The sequence below is a fragment of the Siphateles boraxobius genome, unplaced genomic scaffold (genome assembly GCF_051911475.1).
Source record: "Siphateles boraxobius isolate OS27281-9 unplaced genomic scaffold, OSU_SipBor_1 7, whole genome shotgun sequence".
NCBI lineage: Eukaryota > Metazoa > Chordata > Actinopteri > Cypriniformes > Leuciscidae > Siphateles > Siphateles boraxobius.
This window is the reverse complement of record NW_027509197.1, coordinates 7105889-7127618: the sequence shown is the minus strand read 5'-3', so window position 1 is coordinate 7127618 and position 21730 is coordinate 7105889. Positions and strand designations below refer to the sequence as shown.

The window sequence follows — 21730 nt, the reverse complement described above, 5'->3', positions numbered from 1 at the left end:
ATCACAATACGGAATATAATACGAAAAAGTAGATACTATCTTACAGCGGTTTGCAACGATTCTCCTCTCCCCCACAATGCATTACATTACGTCACCTTGGGGAGAGAATTTACCAAAGCCCGCCTTGAGACTGACTAGAGAGACGAGTAATAGACAAGAGTATTCAGATAGCACAGATTATAGATAAATAGATAAATACATATATATAGATAGATAGATAGATATTCTAGATATATAGATACAGACAGATATATAGATATAGATAGATAGGCTAATATATGCGGCAACTGCACATCCAATGGCGCGGGCGCCTCTGACGTGCGACCAACTCTACGTTGTCAATCTACCTATATTTCTATCTATTTATCTATCTAGCTGCTAGCTATCTATGCTAACGTTATGCTATCTGGCTGTCTGCCTATCTCTCTCTATACCGCCCACACAAGCACCTGCCAAACACAGCGACAGACACCCTGCGGCTACGTTTGCAACAACATTTTCACCGGAGGAATAGATAAACGCTTAGAAACGGCCATATAGCTAGCATGATGCCTTCTATTTCTAGATGACAAAGACAAAGTTTACCAGTACTCTACGACACTGTGACAAAGGTTACCGGTACTTACCTGAACTAACGTCATGATCACTGCCACTAGATAAAAATACTTAATCAGAAGATTTTTCACTCGGTGCTATTCAATGACAGTAAAAAAAAAGTGTCGTTATTGTGCACTGCTGCTCTTAGACTAGCTCCAGTGCTCATTGCTGCGTTGCTAGATGATAGCAACTCACCAGGACACTTCACCAACTCTCCACTCATTCTCCTCGGACCATGCATTTAATTGGCTTTGACGGCCATCAGTTCTTGGCAATTCCTCATTTGTCATCTCACGTCTGGCAGGTTCGAAATTATACGGCTGCGGGCCATCATACATGTTGGCTCTTAGCACCTCTTCCTCATCCCAGTCAGTCGCCATAGTTCTAATACTAGGCTGAGGCTACCTTTCCTCCGCTTCTCCCCAACGTAACGTCATCACCGACGTAAAAAAAACACGTCTTTAAGACCATTTTTGAGACATTTTAAAAATGATATACATATCTTGATTGATTTATGTAACCCATTAATCGACAGTGGTGGTTAACCTGCAACATGGCCTTTAAACAGGCAGCTTAGCCTTAATGGGAAAACCTTTTCTGCTCCTTGGTTTCATCAGTCAAGCTAACTTATAATATGTAAAAATTAAATGTGGAAACTTTTGAACTTTCACTCAAGCATGTTTTTGTACTTCAGATTCACTCAAATGCACTTCACTTTTCTCTCTTTTTAAAATAAAATGCAAACAAGTCAATTTATGTAATTAAATGACTGTATTATTCATAATCAGTAGTGCAATGTAAAATAGGAATAATGGAATATAATCCATTTAAAAAAACATTCTTGATTGGTTATCATTCATAGTTGCATTTAGAGCAATAAATGTTGACACTTTAAATGTTTCTTTTTTATCATATAGCGCATCGCCAAACGTATATACGTTATAAAGTGTTCATGCACTGTAAAAAAATTACCCGTACATTTACAGTAAAATTCTGGCAGCTGTGGCTAGCCATTTACCGTAATTGTATGGTTTCAACACTTTTTTTCCATTTCATTTTACCGCTATGCCGTAATTTTACAGTAAAATACTGACAGCAGTGGTTCCAGCTATTTACCGTAATTCAACAGTACCAATACTGTTGTTCATATTACAGCTTTACTGAAATTTCATAGTAAAATACTGGCAACTGTGGTTCCAGCCATTTATCGTAATTCTACCATACCATTTCAATACTGTTTTACATTGTACTTGCAGCAATGGTTACAGCAGGTATAGGACTTCCACTATGGTTTACAGTGCACACAGTTTACTCCATAAATCCAATGCGTTCCAGTCTCAGATCCTGTGCAGCTTAGTGTGATGGAAGCTCATTGAAGAAGAAACTAATCTTTAGTAGATTTTCTGGGTTTTGGTCGACTATGGAGTGAGAGCAGTGACCTGGTCTCTTCTCATCTCTGTGAAGCCTTTCATCAGCTTTCCTCTTATTTCTTAGGCTTTTTTTGTGCGTGTGATAGTGCTCAGGTCCAAATCAATGACTGCATTAAGAACTCTTTCTGTTTCTCTCTCCAGACTCAATATGTATACAGGGTTTTGACCCCAACCTTGGCATCCTCACCCCAATCAACCCCATGATGGCTGGCATCACTCTGGTCCCGTCCCATCCTGTGGCAGAACTTCCTGTTATTAAAGAAATCATCCACTGCAAGAGCTGCACACTGTTCCCGCAGAACCCCAGTAAGAGCCACTGTGTTTTACAGCACAATTATTAGAGGATTCACCATAAAACAGGCACACAAATGAATGTGGCCAACCCTTATTTACTTCTACTGATGTCATGGTAAATATATAGAGTAGCCTACAGTCTGTGCCATGTTGAATGACCTGTAACTGTGGGGTAATTTGTTCCACTGAAAGACCTGTAACTTTATGCCAAACGTTTTATGGCTATTGAAATCACAGCAACCACAGGATAGTGTTTATTAATTCCTCCAATGTGGAAAATCAGAGAAAGACCAAATTTTAAATGTGTAGAGCTTGTGTCCTATAAACCATAAATATAAATAAATCATAATTAACTTTTTTAGCCAAATTAAATTTAACCACACAGACTCCTGTTACTCCAGTTGAATTCATATTCTTAATAAAACATCTTGTTAGGTTAATGGAAGTAATCTAATGATAATTCATTAAAGGGATAGTTCACCCAAAAATAAAAATGCTGTCATAATTTACTCACCCTCGTGTCGTTCCAAACCTGTAAGACTGTCATTCATCTTTGGAACACAAATGATGATCTTTTTGAAGAAATCTAATAGATTTCTGTCCCTCCATTGACAGCTACGCAACTACTACTTTGACGCTACAAAAAGTTCATAAAGAGATCTTAAAACAAATCAATATGAATTGAGTGGTTTAGTCCAACATTTCTGAAGAGACACGATCGTTTTATATGGTGAACAGATTGAATTTAGGCTTATATTCACAATGAGCTTTCAGAATTTTGGGTGAACTAACCCTTTAATGTTCCTTGAATAAATGGTGATAATATCTTGTTATACCACACCATAATTGATTATCTCCATGTTTGGTCATTTGCAGATGCAATTTTCCAAAAGATATATTAATAAATTAATAATACAATAATTTTGGCTCCAAAAATATTCCATGTTCATGTATTTATGTATTTGGGATGAAGTATATTTCAATTGTTCCAATGTTTTAATTTTTTCAAAGCCTTAAAATCTGTTTATTTCCAGGTTTAAATTCCATTTTGAATCCCAAATTTTCAATATGGCTTCAGACTTCAGAACCCTGTTATATGTAAACTAGACTCCATTTTCTTTTAACAATAGCTAGTTAATGTGAAAACAATTAGATCACTTGATCAAACTGGTTTAGTCATGCAATCTGAGTGCGGTAAGACACTTTTATGGATTCTGCAGATCTTCCTCCTCCTTCTACGAGAGAGAGGCCTCCAGGATGCAAGACGGTGTTTGTTGGTGGGCTTCCAGAAAATGCAACTGAGGAGATCGTCAAAGAAGTGTTTGACCAATGTGGAGAGATTGTCGCCATCCGCAAGAGCAAGAAAAACTTCTGCCACATTCGTTACATTGAGGAGTTCATGGTAGACAAGGCCCTCTACCTCTCTGGTGAGTCTTTGTTTTGTTTCATTTATCGATGTAAATGTTTGTTATGTTTTGTTTCTCTACTTCTCTGAGGCTTGTAGTGTGAAGCTGGTTTCAGTTGCTACGATGTCAGTTTGAGATTAGTTTGAGCAAACTCTGTTTTTTTCAAGCTCAAGAACATTGTTGTGTAAACCCTTAATATCAAATCTGATGCATATGCTGCAAGAAACAGAGTCTAATGACCCAGCTGTTTTGTTTTGTTCAACAGGAGCTTTTATGTTGCAAGAAGGAACATCTTAAAAATGAGCAAATCCTATTTTGCATAGTTTACTGATATTTGATATGTGCAAGTAGCCTGTACGATAGCTGTGTTTGCTGAACAATGTTTGTCGTCCTAGGCTATCGGATGCGCATTGGCTCCAGCACTGATAAAAAGGATTCGGGCCGCATACATGTAGATTTTGCTCAGGCGAGAGATGACTTGTATGAGTGGGAGTGCAAACAAAGATTGCTGGCACGAGAGGAGCGGCACCGACGGAAAATCCACGAGGAACGGCTGAGACCTCCATCACCTCCTCCCATAATGCACTACTCTGAGCACGAGGCAGCTCTTTTGGCTGAGAAACTGAAAGGTAAGCTTTCCCACAGACTGTTGTGCCATGATCTCATCTAGCCTTTAAAGCACAGATTTGTCATCATTAATGTAGTGCAGAGAGAAATTTGGGCTCTTTGGAAAAGCTTCAAGACAGAACTTTTATGCTTCTAATAAATGCGAAATGTGGTAAGTTGACCTACACCGCTAGGTCTGCTTTCCTTCAGAGATTTCGCAGCTGTCCACGACTGCTCTCTGATGATGTGACAGACATTAATGAGTGGCTACATAGTTTTGAGGTTCTTACGCATACAGTCCTCAATCCCGTCTGCGGCTGCCAGCCAAACAGCCCCAGCTGTTGTTTATTCTCTGCGACTGGTGTGTTTATATGATCAGCTAGTTCCATTCATCAGCTTCAATGAGACCAATGATTGCCAATGAAGTGAACACTCAGTACCAGGCTCCTGTAAAGCCAAAGTGTTTCCAAGGTTGACTAAATAGTTTTCCTTTGCATTTAGGGTGCTTAAATGTCCTTAAAATTGACTTGATTTTTTGTTGATTCTAATCAAAAAATATGATATTGTGCAAGACTTTATCATATTGTGCTTTATCGTAACACTGGAGACCTGGTGCAGTTTCACTGGAGTCTCATTTTAGTATCAACTTTGTCTCAGATGTTTCCTGAAATTGTTGACATGCTGTAAAAGTATAGAGCTGTCTTGTGAAACTCTAGAGGAGACATGTGAGATTTATTGGGACACTTTCTTCTTCTATGTTGCATAGAAGAACCAAATGAGATATTAAAGATATATTTTTTCCACTTCCACGGCATTGCATGGACATAAGTTGCCAGTTGCATCAACAACAGACAGATAGTGTGAGGTTTAAAATACTTAACCATGTTTATTTTTTCTTGTTTGTTCTGAGAACCAAATGAGATATGAGATTTAATTTGTGACATAGTTTTTTGTCTTCTATGACTTGTTTAGTTTAGTTTTATTTTATTTCTCTACCCTATGGCCTCTACATTTCTGCATAAGCCACACAAAATGGAAAAAATTCTACAGGATTTCTGGGAAATGTGTGTGTTGCGTTCTTTAACAGTTCATCCAAACATAAAGCCGTTCTTGAAAAAGAAAGCTGTTGTGTTTACAACTTTGACTGAGCATTTAACATGATTAACTAAATGTTTTTTTTTTTTTTTTAGTATTTGAAGTCGGCACTTTTATTTATACAGCGCTTTATACAATACAGATTTTTTCAAATAGCTTTAACACTGATAAACATGAAAATTATTCAATGATGTAGTTCATTTCAGCTGTACAGCAGCTCTAAAAGAAAACAGTGTAATTGTTCAGCTGAAGTCAGTTCAGTGTTGATTGTAAAGACCATAAATTGTTAAATTAGGAGATGAATGACAGCTGTTATGGAGTCCAGACCTTCTGCTGAGTCTGGAGGTCTGGCTATGGAAGAATATTTGGGGACTGATTGCTTTGCCCTCTACCTCTCTGGTGTGTCTTTTTTTAAATTTATACATATAAATGTTTGTTATGTTTCTCTAATGCTATAACAATAGAGGGAATGCATTAACGTCACTTTCCCGCCGGAACACGCCCCCTCAGCCGGACTGAGTGGTAGAAGAGCTGCTGCGTGACTGGATTTAATAGGGGAAACTGCGAAAACGCAAGTAAAACAAACGATTATCAGTTTAAACTAAAGATTGGACTCAATATAGTGTTCCTTACAACTTACTAAAGATCAGTGATCCATGGATATTGACATGCAGCCAGGAATCATGTTTCCTGACATTTATATGTGCCTGATTTCGACACCAGGGAAATACATACAGCAAATTTCCCTGTGAACGCTTTATATAAATACAATATAGGCAGGTCTAAATCCAGGTTATCACTTATATCAATGTTATATATATCATCATCATATCGTCTAGACTTAAAACTTGTATAGTTTTTTGTCAGTGTTTATTTAAAAATGTCAAATTATACAGAATATACAGTGGTAAATATTTAATAGATGAGTTGTCACTGCAATATATAACAATACAATATATAGAGAATGATTTTACCACTAAATTCAGCATATTGACACAAAAATGATAACTGCAAATCCACCTTTCGCTGCCTGGATTACAGTTGTTTCTATGAATTGCAGCGATCTATTTGCTTCTCTGTTCTGTAGATTTCGGCAGTCTGTAAAAATATACCTCAGATTTCTTGTCAAATGTAGTTGTACAGTCAATCGCAAAGCTCGTTACCGTTTTAGACGCGTTTTGTGTGTTTTTCACGGCATTCACGCTGAAAACCAATGCTGTCGCTCAGTCTTTTTGCCACTCAGTTCGCGTGGCCTCAATCACTCCAGCTGACGGTGACGTCATGCGCATTCCCTCTATAGATGGTAACATGAACAGTAAAGGTTTCCAAGATTGACTAAATATTTTTCTTTTGCTTTTTGGGTGTTTAAAATCTAAGTTAAAAAACTCATTTAATTTATCTTGTGAAACTTGTGAAAGTATTCATTTGCTCTCCTTTTTGTCTCATTGCTGTCTAGAAGAACCAAGTGAGATATTAATGACGTATAATTTGTGATTTTTTTCTGTCCTACGAATTTGCATAGATGTAATTTTCAGTTGCGTCAACAATGTTGGCTGTAAGTGTTATGCAGATCTCCTATTGATTTCAGACAGACAGGAATAGTCACTGTAATGTTTAAAGGGATTGTTCACACAAAAATGAAAATTCTGTCAGTACTTACTCACCCTCATGTTGTTCAACCCCATAAGACCTTCGTTCATCTTCGGAACACGAATTAAGTTATTTTTGATTAAATCTGAGAGCTGGATCACTCCTCCATAGGCTTCTAAGGGATTGAAACTGGCTGGCCCAGAAAAGTTATTAAAGACATCGTTAAAATAGTCCTAGTGACTACTAGGGATGGCGAAAACTAAAAATTATCTTGACTGACCACCGAGCCTCGTTAGCCGGTTGAAACCGGTTAACCAATTAGTTTAAAATATGCTACGCTATTTGAAATAACAGCCATTTCGAGCCGCGCCTGCAATTTCGCAACTCTGTCGCATCTCTCTGCCGCTCTGCCTCCCGCTCACACACACTGCCCCGGTGCCGCCCTTCTACTCACTTCACTTTTTTTAATTCCCCTACACGCGAAACATGAGTCCCGCAAACGCGGCGCAGAGGAGCTTGCATGTAATCAGAGGACAAATGGCTCCTTAGTTTCGAAATGGTTTGGGTACAAGGTGATCGCGTTGAAAATAAAGGCGTTAGTCTAGCGTTAGAAGCTCATTTGAAACATTGCCGCGGCTCATTTAAGAAAATGACAGCTCCGAAGAGACGCGGCTTTAGTTTGAGGTTGCTACTTTAACTACCTTACTTTTTTATAAAGAAAGATGATGATCATCATCACCTTATCTGTTAACTCTGAAATCTAGATGTAATGTATTTCTAAATCTAAGCCCATCTTATGCGGAATGTTGCCTAATAGATTGCAACACGATAAAACCAATGGATATAACAGGCACCTTCAGAATGCGTAAAAGACGCACCGGCCAAGGTAGGTCTAACTCACTGTGTGCCTTCTAATAATGGACAGAACAAGTCGCGTTTTTAGGTGATACATCATAGATTATGTACTGTATTTAAGCACTGTATCACACAAGTTGCAACTTACATCTGTGTCATTCTTTTTGGTGAAATGGTCCCACACTCTACTTTTCTTTGCATGCTTCATCCTGTCGTCTGCCCTGGCTCTAACCTCGAGTGTTTTAGCCTGTAGCCTTTACTTTTCGCAAACATTGTGAGCGCGCGAACCCAAACGCTGTGACCTCGCTCCAAATGTTTTTATTGGTTTATTAAGTACAAACAGGCGAGTTATGAAAAATTTAGTGTGAGGGATTTGTTCACCTAACACAAAAATGTCTCGGAATGAGATGGCTAACTGTAGTACAAAACAAACAAAAATAACAACGAACTGTTCATTTCCTTCTCTGTGGGCCTCTAGTCAGTTAACATAGTATGATAGCGTAGAGCTACGTCACACGTAGGCTCACTATTGGCCGATGCTGGTCATGTGTGTGATGCGTGTGACTTCAGAAGCGCTGCGCTATAACACTAGTGAACTAACTCGAGGCCGACAGAGAAGGAAATGAATAGTTGAAATAAAGTCGTTATTTTTTTTTTTTTTTCGCACAAAAAGTATTCTCGTCATTTGATAAACTTAAGATTGAGCTACTGTAGTCACTTGGACTATTTTAACGATGTCTTTAATAACTTTTCGGGGAACAATTTTCAATCCCTGAAGAAGCCTATGGAGGAGTGATCCAGCTCTCAGATTTCATCAAAAATGTCTTAATTCGTGTTCCGAAGATGAACGAAGGTCTTACGGGGTTGGAACAACATGAGGGTGAGTAATTACTGACAGAATTTTCATTTTGGGGTGAAATAACCCTTTAACATATTTAACCAGAGTTATTTGTGAAACTAGAGAGGTTTGAACGCTCATACAATTCGTCAAATTTCATATATACAGGATCATTTCGAGGGGGCCACATACTGTGTTTCCACCTCAGAGTTACGCCAATCCATCACGCACTTATTCATAACGTCACCTTTCACGTTTTAATTTCAGAGCCGGTTCCTGGCTGACAGTTTTTTTCCCATGCTGTGATTTGATTACAGCTAGCGGCTCCAGAAAGGTAGTGATGGTTGAGTTATGCTTGCTGTGGTGGTTTCCATGCCTCTCTGAGCTCTTGTCTCTCTGGAGAGACTGCTTTCATTTCGATGATGGGGACTTGACTGCAGCCTCCACCTCATCAGCAATCACAGCACTTCCCATGTCAAGCACTTCCCATGCTCTCTGCGTGGCACATCCAGAGCTCTCTCTGTGTGTTCTCATGTTTATTGAGCCCAGGAGGCAACAGACAAAACATCTCAGACAGGGTTTCGATATTCTAGTGTCTGGCACAGTTTTGCTCATGCCTGACATCTAATTGCCTCTCCAACGCAACCTTTGTTTAAACTCAAGCCATTCTGCTAATTAGTTCTACACAAATATTGCTTTTCAAGTATCAACAGCATGCAAATGGACCTCAGTATATTCGGAACGTTTTTGGGCACATTTGTGTCCCAAAGATTGTTTTATTACATTTTTAGATTTTTACAGATGTTTTTTTTTATATATTCGTTGTATGAAGATCACATTTAAACTGTCTTGAAAACATTTGACTTTGCCTTTATCATTAATGTTTTGCTTTTTATGTATAGATTTTATTGTTTTACCCTTGTCTCAGACCCAATTTCAATCTCAAGTTATGAAAATCCATCATAAAAATAGCAATTATTACATTTTATGAAAGAAAATTCAGTTTATTCAGTGAAATTGAACAGTTTTACACAAATGATGACTGTCCCTTAATTATAGCATTCCACAACAAACAACAATTCTACAATTCATTAATAAACATTATACATAAAAAACATTAATTTGTTTACACATTGTGTGTGTATTTAGGATACATAAAATATAGCTAGCTATGAAATTAGCTTTAGCGAGACAAAAGATTCTGAATTTTATTCCAAAAATGCTAAAATGCCATTTAAACACGTATTTGCTCATCCTTAAATCTGGCCGTTCTTCAGCTCTTAATATATCGACTTTTATTCTATCCAATGCTGCTTTCTGTCTCTTCCATTTGGAAACACTTTAATGCTATTCATTCAAACAGCCCCTGGTTAATTCTTTCTGGCAAGTAAATGCTCATTGCCACATTATGCTTTCATGGAAAAATTAATATGAGCGATGTTTAAAACAAAGCTAATTTCCCGACCATAACTGAAACTGACTGCATTGGCAGTAACGTAGCAGATTACATAGCGTTTGAGTTACGGAGAGGTCGGATGACTGAATGCTGGGAATTTTGAAGGAGTGTGTGGAGATTTCACATTTGCATTTCTTGGGGAGGCTCTCATTAGGCATACGATTAGTAGAGCAGGCTCATTTGACTGTGGAAATTATTTTTATTCTCGTCAGATGGCATTTTTGCCGGGGGTTGTGGAAATTCAATTTCCTTTAATTAGCTGGGAAGTTTGAGTGCCACCTTAATAACATACCTGCTCTTGATCTCAAACACCCAGAGCCCCTTGGGTCTCTTACCAACCGCACATGGGAATAACATTTATTTAATTGAAAAAAAGGACTAAGACAGATATCACATATACACTTCAAATAAAACGAGTTGAGGACATATTTTAAGGACCTGGAATAGAGGTTTGGTATAATTGATACATCTCTCGTGATGTCATTCTCCTCGTTGGCTTGAAATCGGTTATTCTGAGGTGAGATGAAGCAATAACAGTCTGGTGAAAAGCGCACAGATGCAGGGAATGATGTTGTTGCCGTGTACAGGATCTCATTAAGGGAAGGATCGAATTTACTTCCAGCCCTACTGCACTGACTTTGTGGCAAAATTCAATTATTCTTCCAATTTCAGTAATGTATTTCACACAGGTCCACTGGGAGCAGATTACTGAAGCTTGGAAGAGGCCACACTGAATGCCTCATGTCTCAGCTGCTCAGGCTGGAATTACACTTCATGTTTAGACAGGAAAAATGCAGGGTTAGTTACTGATTCACGAGCCGTGACTGAACACACTGATGAGATGATGTTCTTGTCCAATAGGAAAAGACAATGCAGGGAAAAAGTCATTAAATGAGGCTTTAAAGTTAGAGCCGTGGCTTAGCGTTTGGTGTATAGCATGTGGACACGAGTTCCAATCCCGTTCTCCCTATCCTTTCTTTTCCTCTCAATATTATTAGAAGTGCCAAATCTAAATGTAAAAGTTGCTCTTAAAATGAACTAAAACTTCTTGTCTGAATCTGTAGTAGCTTAAAGTCTTGTATTTTGAAGGTTATACGACTTGTGTACTGTCGTTCGAGTACTTGAGCAGTTTGAAAAGAGATTCAAAGTTTGAAGGTTATTATGAGTCTCGTATAATGTGAAAACTTGGGAAGAGAGATTTTGAAGTGTGAAGGGTTTGTAAGCCTTATGTAGTTTTGCTGTATGCTGGCTTTGTCAAGCCAACAAAGAACGTGTAACAGCAGTCTCTGTCGTAAGTAGTTGAAGTAAAATTGACAGATTTTCCCCTCTGACAGTTTTCCTCATTCATTCCTCCAGAAGACAACAAGTTCAGCGAGGCATCGGCAGTGCTGTTCACGTGGGTCGACAGAGGCGAGGTGAACCGACGCACAGCCAATCATTTCTACTCCATGATCCAGTCGGCGAACAGCCACGTGCGGCGCCTAATGAACGAGAAAGCTCAGCACGAGGAGGAGATGGAGCTGGCCAAAGAACACTTTAAGAATTCCCTGCTTGCCATCCTCACACAATGTAAGATACCTCCTGCCTTCACTGTTTCTATCCCAACTGGTTACTCTGAGATTTTTATCTAGTGTTGCCATGACAACGGCACATCCTTTGTACCGAGCTAGATGATGTAGCTGTCCTTAAGTGGGCCCAGTCTCAGATCTGATTGTTGGACGTTTCTCGCTCATATTGATATGACTGTACTGCCAGTTTGAGTGTATTTCTATATGTCCAGAACTACAACATACACTATACTGCTCCTAACTTTAACAGGAAAGACACAGGCTCTGTTCCAAAACATAGAGAGCTGCCTCCATAGGCATCATAGGTGAGCTCATAGGTAAAGCCACCACATGTATCCTTCACGGATAATAAAATCCCTTGATGCACTGCAACAAAATCCAGCTTAAATTCCATCACATTTACCATTGCTCTGTAAAATTTTGGGTAAATAAAGTAAATTCAATAGTAATCTGCGCAATTGGGAGTAGTTCAAGTTGGTCACAATATATTTGCCTGGTTTGCTGCTTGGTTTGAAGGTGACGTCTGTGTGATCTGTGATTCATGCATCGCTACACTAATGACAATGGACCTTTTTTTGCCAGCGAAATTTCACAGAAGTGACCACACCTTGTCAACGATTAGAAATGTAGATTATAAATATAATTATAGTTCATTCTATAATGAAATGTTGATAAAATTAATTGTCATAGTTCTGTCTAATTAAAAATTGTGTATTTGTGTGTGCCAGTCTACAGAGACCCTGAGGGGACATGTTAATGGAAAAAAAAGAAAAAAGAAAATAGACGAAAAATTTTACTCTCTTGCTAATTATTTGCGTTATTGCATTCCCCTGAAAAAGCATTCTCTCACATTTTCTCGCATAAGTTGTGTTCCCTCTCAAAATATTTGTGTTCTCTTACAAAAATATTACGTTTTCCCTAAGACACTTTGTGTTTGCTCTCAAAACATTTGCGTTCTCTTGCAAAAATTATTGCGTTTCCCCAATAAATGGGTTCGCTCTCAAAATATTTGCGTTCTCTAGCAAAAGTAGCAGCTGGTTATTAACACAGAATTAAATGCCAACAGGGTGATCAACATTGAGTTGAGGGTGTTTGTACATTACCCTGCTTATTACTTTGCTAAACACCAAATAAATAACTACGACATTAACAATTGATCTGCCTAGATATTATTTTATAATTTTACCTGTATATTATGTTAAAGCTTCTGCTGAAAACAATAGTCCAATGTACAAAACAACCAAACGCGGTCGTTTTTCCTCTGAGGTAATTTCACTACAATGGATAACTAAGACGCAAGATGACGGCAGTTGCATTTGTATGAAACGAGAGTGAATCTGACATGCGTGATGTGAGAGACATACAGCGATTTTGGTCAGGCATTGCCATGGACAACTACTGTATTAGGAAATATTTGACCGCTGAATCCAGCAATTGACCAGTCAAGAGTCTAATCATCTAGAATGCAGTGTGATAATATTTATTTTAATGTTTGTTTAAGCTAGCTTAGCAAAAGTCAAATCAATTATGTGTTAAATCTCCCAAGTACTTGATGTGTCACTCACTCACAGTATGAGGTTCGGATGCTCTGTAGAAGACAGTAGCCTACAGTACGTATCCAGCTCAATAGTCGTGGAACAGAGCCACACAGTCTTTCCTTTACACAGTTCACAACCCTTCTCTGCAGATATACAATATACAAATGTACACTAGGAGATATGATGTATACTCAAACAGCATTGAGACCTAGCTGCCTATGTCAGTGTGACTGTAGCCAAAGCCCATAGAAGGGCCCTGGGTAAGTACAGTCTCAGTGGAAGCACTCTGACCATATAGCAGATGTGGAGATGTTCAACTTAACTTAAAGGTAGGCCAACATCAGATTCACTCATCTTTTTTTCGGTCTGGACAGGTGAGAAGACAATATCCCAACTCAAGAAGTCAAGAAAAGTCATTTGCTTGAATGAATATGTGTGATGGAGATTTGCAATTGGCAACTTGTCAGAATCTAGACATTTTCGACTCCATATTTGTGCATGAAATACTGAGAGAAATGTATTTTAGAGTTATGCCAGTTAAATTGAAGAAGATAATTGTATAATTAGTTATATGTTAAATGTTTACTTGGTCAAATTAATAAATAGCAGGCAACAGTTTACAAATGGTCCAAATCGCAATCCTGCAATCAGAGGCGTCATGCACTTAGTATTTTTGAGGGGCCACCACTTTGAGGGGGTGGGTTGGGGTGTGACAGCAGAATCAATGGTTCTGCACGAAATCGCCTAGGCTGTGTGACATATTTTAGCTTCAAAACTAAGAAATTCACCAAAAGGCAACAACTTTGGGGCACTATTGACTTGTACCTAAAATATTCTAAAGGCCGGGACACACCAAGCCAGTGGTCCGCTGTCGGGACATTTTTTAGCATTAGTCAGCTTAGTTTTTTTGGTGTTGGTTCTAGTTGGACGTCGTCAGGGTTTTTGAGCTTATTTAGCCTGTTGAATCGGCGTCGGGCTGTCGTTAAGAGAGAGAACACTGATTGGCTGTTCACCTTAGCGAACGATTCAGTGCACACGAAGTGAAAGTGATGAAAGCGAGACGGTACAGACTGAAGAATGTTATAATTATACGGCTTCTTAACTGAGTAATCGAATGCACAAATATTTTCATAATAACATGAGCCGACTCTTCGTCTCTGACTCAGTGCCAGCCAAAGCGCGAATGTAGATTTGAATTTAGGAGTTAATAACGTGATGCACTGATCGTTCTATTCAAACTGGTGTGACAGGGTTAATTGTCAAATGTAAAAATATTTTTTTGTGTGTTTTGGAAGCTGCATTCAAATCCATTTGGCTCAATAATACGAGGGGGCATGACGCCTCTGCCTAGAATCGTAATGCAAATCCAACAATCTAATGCAAAAGTGAAGAAAACGCGCACATACACATTTTGAGCTAAATCCTCAATCAATGTTTGACATCAAACACTTTAATAATACTTCTCCAGCAAATCCATCATTGTAGACTGTTGCCTTCCTCAGTCCTAAGGAATTGAAACAGCAGCTAATGAGATGTAAGTACAACAGACACTATCAGGGGCCTCTCAGAGAAGTGTTGCGAGGGTCCTGATGCGTCTGACTCTAGCTGGGGCAGATGCTGAGCTCTACATAAATGGCTTGTCTTGTCTGACTTCCTTACCCACCAAAGTTGAGCAGATTACGGCTGTGTTCACCGCTGCCACCAGGCAAAAGGCATGGGACCATTTCTCAAAAGCGCAGCGCAAGAACATAGACATTTGGCGAAAGCAGTGTGAGGTTGGTATTTCTCCTCCCCTTTTGTCATGCTGACTCAAATCAGGGGTCTCAAACTCTGGGCCAAGATTTCTTATCACAATTCAATTTTTCATTTGGCTGTAATATATATTCAACACCAAAGTGTTGCACTAATATTTAATAAAATGATGGTGAATGTTCAACTTCCCCCGAAGGAGAACACCACCTGGCTAGTAGTAGTTTGAGACCCCTGCTCTACATGGTACACTGACACGGCAGCTGTTTATATGGCAGTGTATCTTGTGGCTTTTCATTGTACAGACTTGTGGGCCCTCACACAGCAAACATCCCAGTTTTTTCTAGCCTCTGCTTTTTCGTGCAGCAGAGCTCTCCTTGAAATCGCCACCTAGAAAGAACCTCCATTGCTGCCATGGCAACAGATACTGGCAGGATTATAATGATGCTCATCAGTGATTAGCCTGAATTAATCGTTAATAACCTATCCAATTTGAATTAGGTCTTTATGAGGAAGATGAAGGGAGGTGCATGTTAACCTACATTGTGCCTGTATGAATCTATTCTTTTAAACCCCTGAATTCTCTGGAATGCACAATATGGAATTTCCATATTCATAATATGGAACATCACCAGTATGCAAAATTTATGTTATTGCAAACAGAATACTCAATGAACCTTGAACATACAAATCCCTCACTGGTGATATACTCCAGCTGCAGTATTTCCTCCAGCCATCTGACTTTTTCCGTGACTGTATATCATGAGCAGTGATGTGAGGACCGAAAGCTAATCCTAGAAATACACTGACTGTATTGATTAATTGCTTTGAGTCAAGTCTATGAAAGGATTCCATTTCAGTTCACAGTCGCCAAGAGGTAAGACATCAGTGACGCGGCAGAGTCTTTGGTGCTGTGAGAGGTGAAAGCCAGTTGATATGCCACCCCTGTGAAGAGATCTGTTGTTGTTTTTTTATAAAAAATAATGTTGCACTGTTTGTAGAGTTAAGGCCCGTTCACTCCAAGGAAGCGATAACGATAGAGATGGTTCTAAAAATCGCTGTTCACATCACAACTATAATGATAACAATATAGTTGGAATCACTTTCAGAATGATTTTTTTTTTCCTGCTGATGAATGACAAAAACATTGACAGCCAATCAGAATCCATCCTGCTTTATAGAGCTCGAGCATTCAAAGTGGCAGACGATAAAACTGCAGCACATGCTTATAGCATAATGATAGCGTGTGTTGATGTTGATGCTAATGTAGTTATCGTTAGTTTTTCTTATAGTAATCGCTCTTGGTGTGAATGAGACTTTAGACAATTATTAAATATTGCAAAAAGTCTTAAAAAAATCATAGAAATTAAGAAGTAATGGAAAAATGCTATATATTTTAAAGTTTTAAAGGGGTCATGAACTGAGAATTCAAATTTTCCTTGGTCTTTTGACAGTTAAGAGGTCTTTATACTATAAAAATATTCTGTAAGTTTCAAAACTCAAAACTTCCTTGTTATTCCAAAAACTGCTTTTATTGAAACCAAGGCCAGAAAACGTCAGGATCTAAAAAGTGGGAACGTCACAGGGCAGCGAAAGACCGCCTTTGCAGAAGAGTTTCAAAGACTACGTCTACATCACCGTGTCTCTGGCGCCGCCCACTACAAAGTGTACCGAATACAAATAAATAATGCTCAACTGCTCTCAACTGCTCTCCTCATCATCTCACTAACACAACAGTGGGCGGGGCCAACATTGCAATGATGAAGTAGGTGTTGATTTTCTTCTGCAGAGGCGATCTTTCACCTATCTATTACATCATAAATAGGCACATTTCAGGACGACTGGGCTTGGTAACAATAAAAGCTGTTTTTGGACTAACAAGGAAGTTTTCAGTTCTGAAACTTACAGTATATTCTTATAGTATGATGACCTCTTATATGTTAAAAGCTCAAGGAAAATGTGATTTATCAGTTCAGGACCCCTTTAAAGTGTATTCCGCTGTTATTGCCCACGACAAAAGATACCATTCATTAAATGAAGTGTGAATTTACCATTAAATAGTATATCTTTCAGCTAAATTTCAGCAGAAACACAATTATGAAACACATGAAATATGTGACATGAAAAACATACAAAAAGCTACATACAAAAACATACTAAGCATATGCTTACATACCAAAGCTGCGTTTGAGACGCGGTGGGAACGCTCTGCGTGATTACGTCGTGAAGCACGTGTAAAATCAGTCCAATGGAAACCCGCTACGACATAGGTGACGTCATAGACCAGGAAACTATAAAGCACCCCTGAATTCAGACCGCGACAGCTTCTGAAAGGCCTGAAGCAAGTCGATCAGGGCATGCAGGAAGTATGGCAGAAAAACGCAGAGTCTCGTTCCCTATCAGGGAACCAGGGATACATACGTAACCTGAGACGTTCCCTTTCAAGGGAACTCGAGCTGCGTTTGAGACGCGGTGGGAACCCCATACCCACTACGACATAGTAACAAATGCCCGTTCTGTGTGAAAGTCCTGTGCACACTAAGAAGCAAGCAACCTCGCCCCAGGAGTGGAGAGGCAAAGGTCATAAAACCTGACAAATGTATGCGGAGAGGACCATCCTGCCGCATTACAAACGTCAAGAAGGGAAACACCCGAAATTAAGGCCATAGAGGCCGCCATACTCCGAGTAGAATGGGCCCGCACAGCCATAGGTGAAGGCTGTCCGGCCGCTTCATAAGCCAATGAAATAGCCTCAACTATCCATTTACTCATAACCTGTTTAGATGCAGGGCATCCTCTCTTGAGTGACCCAAAACAAACAAAAAGTTGCTCAGACTTACGCCACAGGGCAGCTCTGTGAACGTAGGCATCTAAAGCCCGGACTGGACATAACAGGTTAAGCTGTTCCTGGTCTGGGGTTTTAAAGGGTGGAGGATAAAAGGCCTGCAGCACTATTGGGCCCCCAACATTCAGTGGGACCTTAGGAATATAACCCGATCTGGGGTAGAGAAATGCTTTCACCATACCAGGTTCAAATTCCAGACATGAAGGAGCAACCGACAGAGCATGTAAATCACCAATTCTCTTGATAGATGAAATAGCAAGGAGAAATAAAGTTTTTAGAGTGAGTAATTTTTCTGAAACCTCCTCGATGGGCTCGAATTGAGCCAAGGCTAGACCCTCAAGTACAATGGCCAAGTCCCACGCTGGTGCTCTAGAGTGCAGTGCAGGTCTCAACCTCAGTGTACCACGGAGAAAGCGAGTAATTAAAGGGTTTCTCCCAATAGAAGCACCCCCCAGAGGGGTGTGGTAGGCCGATATAGCCGCCACGTAAACCTTTAGGGTAGAAGGAGATAACCTGGCAGAGAAACGGTCTTGCAGAAAATCAAGAACTGAACCAACAGGGCAGTTAACAGGATCTAACTGACGTTCAACACACCAAGTGGTGAAAAGTTTCCATTTTAACGCATACAGCCTTCTCGTGGAAGGAGCTCTGGATTGAAGAATGGTTTCTTTAACATCGGTCGAGAGACCGATTTCCCTGAGCCGGGCCCCCTCAGAGGCCAGGCCCACAGTTTCCACAAGACGAGCCTCTTCTCGGCGAACCCTCTCCAGAACCTGCGGAAGCATAGATATCGGGGGAAAGGGGTACAGGTGCAGCCTCGGCCACACCGGCACCATTGCATCCAGACCGAGAGGAGCTGGGTGTGTTAGAGAGAAACCACATGGGACAATGGGTTGAATCTGATGATGCGAAAAGGTCTACCTGAGCACGACCAAACTCTTCCCACAGGAGCTCCACCACTTCGGGGTGAAGTCTCCACTCCCCGGGCCTCAGCCCCTGTCTCGACAGAATATCTGCTCCCACATTCTGACGCCCCAGGATATATACCGCCCTGAGCGACAATAACTTCCCCTGGGCCCATAGGAGTTTCTAATGGGCCAATTTGCAAAGATGACGTGACCTCAGACCCCCCTGATGGTTGATATAGGAGACCACCTGAAGTGTTGTCTGTGCGGACCAACACATGATGGCCTCTCAGGTCTGGCAGGCAATATTTGAGAGCTCAAAATACCGCCATCAACTCCAGACGATTTATGTGCCAGGAACATTTATGGTCCTGCCAAAGACCTTGCGCCGAGCGGCCACTCATGACCGCCCCCCAACCAGTGAGGGAAGCATCCGTCGAAAGCGTGACACGTCGACAAGGAGCCCCCAACACTGGGCCCTGGGCGAGGAACCAAGGTTTCTTCCACTTGACCAAGGCACGAAGGCATAGCCGCGTGACCTTGATCTTGCGGAACGGATTTCCCTTCGGAGAAAACCCCTTGGTCCTGAGCCACCACTGCAGGGGTCTCATGTACAGGAGGCCAAAAGTAATAACTTTGGACGCAGCTGCCATGAGACCCAACAGTCTCTGAAACTGTTTTACAGTGAGTGACTGGCCTAGTTTCACATTCTTTGCGGCTGTGAGAATCGCAGAAATACGAGCAGGAGACAGACGTGCCTGCATTGTGGTCGAATCCCAAATTACACCTAGAAAAGTGGTCCTCTGAGCAGGAAGGAGCACACTCTTTTTGGTGTTGAGCCGCAACCCCAAACTCCTTATGTGGGAAAGAACAACATCTTGATGCTGAACTGCCAACTGCTCTGACTGAGCTAAAATCAACCAATCGTCGATGTAATTTAATACGCGGATGCCCTGGAGTCTCAACGGAGCCAGAGCTGCATCCACGCATTTTGTAAAGGTGCGGGGTGATAAACCTAGGCCAAATGGATGAACCCGATACTGGTAAGCTTCGCCCCCGAAAGCGAACCTCAGGAACTTCCTGTGATGAGGATGGATAGATACATGGAAGTACGCGTCCTTCAAGTCTATTGTGACAAACCAGTCCTTGGACTGAATCTGTGATACAATCTGTTTGAGTGCAAGCATTCTGAACTTGAGTTTCTGAACTGTTTAGATGGCGCAGATCTAGAATAGGACGCAACCCTACATCCTTCTTTGGAACAATGAAGTAACGGCTGTAAAACCCTGACTCTCTGCTGGGAGGAGAAACCCTTTCTATAGCTCCTTTTCAAAGAAGTGTCAGTACTTCCTGCTCCATAACCAGAGCCTGCTGTGAGTCCACTACCGTAGAGAGGACCCCCTGAAATCTGGGCGGACGAGAACCGAACTGAATTCTGTAACCCTTTTCTATTATGTGCAGGACCCATGTAGAAATATTTGGCAGAAGTTTCCACGCTGCCAGAAATTCCGATAAGGGAACCAGTCCCTCGAGACTGGCCTCTGGATTTGATTGAACAATCATCTCGGATCCCCTGAAGCGGCGAACCGGCAGGGAACAACCGAACTGACCGTTCTACAACCCTTCTCAGAGGATTGCACGGGGACGCTGACACCTCGGCGCCCTGAAGCGGCGAACCGGCAGGGAACAACCGAAGTGGCAACGCTGCGACTCTCCTCGGAGAATCGCCCCCCGGAGGGTGCCAATGAGGACACTGGACCGGCGAGGAAGAAACCTCTGAAACGCAGCCGCTTGATTTTTGTTTTCTTGAAACCTATCGACAAAACAATTTATAGCATCGCCGAACAGACTTGTAGGTGAAAGCGCTGCGTCCAGAAGAACAGACCTATCTTTATCCTTAATCTCTGATAGATTTAACCATAAATGACGTTCCGTGGCCACCAGGGCTGCCATAGAACGGCCCACAGATTAGGCCGTCTCCTTGGTGGCCCGGATAGATAGATCTGTCGTGTGACGCAATTCTCGAATTGCATCAGCACTAACTTCCTCACAATCGTCCATGTCCCTCAGCAGGTCAGCCTGGTATGCTTGGAGAAGCGACATAGTATGTAAGCATGCCGCGGCCTGACCTGCTGCCGAATACGCTTTACCCACCTACAAAGATGTATTTTTTAAAGGTCTGGTGGGTAACGTCGGGGCTTTCAGAGAAGAAGATGACTCGGGGGGAGAGATAGCTCGCTAGCGTGTCTTCAGCACGAGGCATAGTCAAATAACCATAGTGATCAATCCCTTGAATTTTACTATAATTACTAGTCTGCGGGTTATGCACTCTGAAAGACGCCGGTTTAATCCACGATCTCCACACCTCGGTGTGGAGATCGGGAAAGAACGGGAGTTCCCGACGAGGAGGTCGTGATCTAGATGGTAGATAACGTTCATCTAAAAGACTCTTTCTAGATACAACATCAACATCATCGGCTGGCCACTCAATATTTAATTTAGTAACAGCACGATATAAAACCTCCAAAAGCTCCTCATCAGCAGGGGTATGAGCTGGCAAACACTCAATATCCCCCATATCAACGACATCGAGATCCTCAGAACTGGATAGCCATAATATTGGTGCCTCAGTCTGGGAAAGAGAAGCCGCAGAGCGGGCTCCCTCCTGGGCAAAGACACCGGATCCAGCAGGTAAGGGCTGAGAGAGGGCGGGGCCCGTCTCAAACCCCGCTACTAGATCCATCTGCGAACCCCAAGATGAAAGCCGACGCTGTGCCTAGGCAGCAGCGGGACCCGCACCTCGGGGAGCGCGAACCGAACCGTCCTCCTCAAAGAACGCCCTGCGAGAGCGGAGAGTTTTCATAGACAAACTCATGTAATGCTCACAGTCAGCCCCCTTGAGGACTGACTGGACATGCTCCACTCCCAAACAAGCAATACACACATGATGTGTGTCCC

At 41.2% G+C, this 21730-nt stretch overlaps 1 protein-coding gene across 3 annotated transcripts in view; it reads left to right on the top strand.

The window, feature by feature from the left end:
• The window catches only part of enox1 (ecto-NOX disulfide-thiol exchanger 1), a 142058-nt gene that overhangs the window by 96862 nt on the left and 23466 nt on the right, over positions 1 to 21730 (top strand). For 2 of the 3 annotated variants that reach the window (XM_077215214.1, XM_077215216.1), the window contains 5 exons: positions 2169 to 2333; positions 3542 to 3748; positions 4123 to 4356; positions 11524 to 11736; positions 14942 to 15048. In XM_077215214.1, the coding sequence (XP_077071329.1) occupies positions 2169 to 2333; positions 3542 to 3748; positions 4123 to 4356; positions 11524 to 11736; positions 14942 to 15048 (926 nt within the window). The remainder of the gene's footprint in view (positions 1 to 2168; positions 2334 to 3541; positions 3749 to 4122; positions 4357 to 11523; positions 11737 to 14941; positions 15049 to 21730) is intronic. The other variant, XM_077215217.1, reaches the window with a different exon arrangement.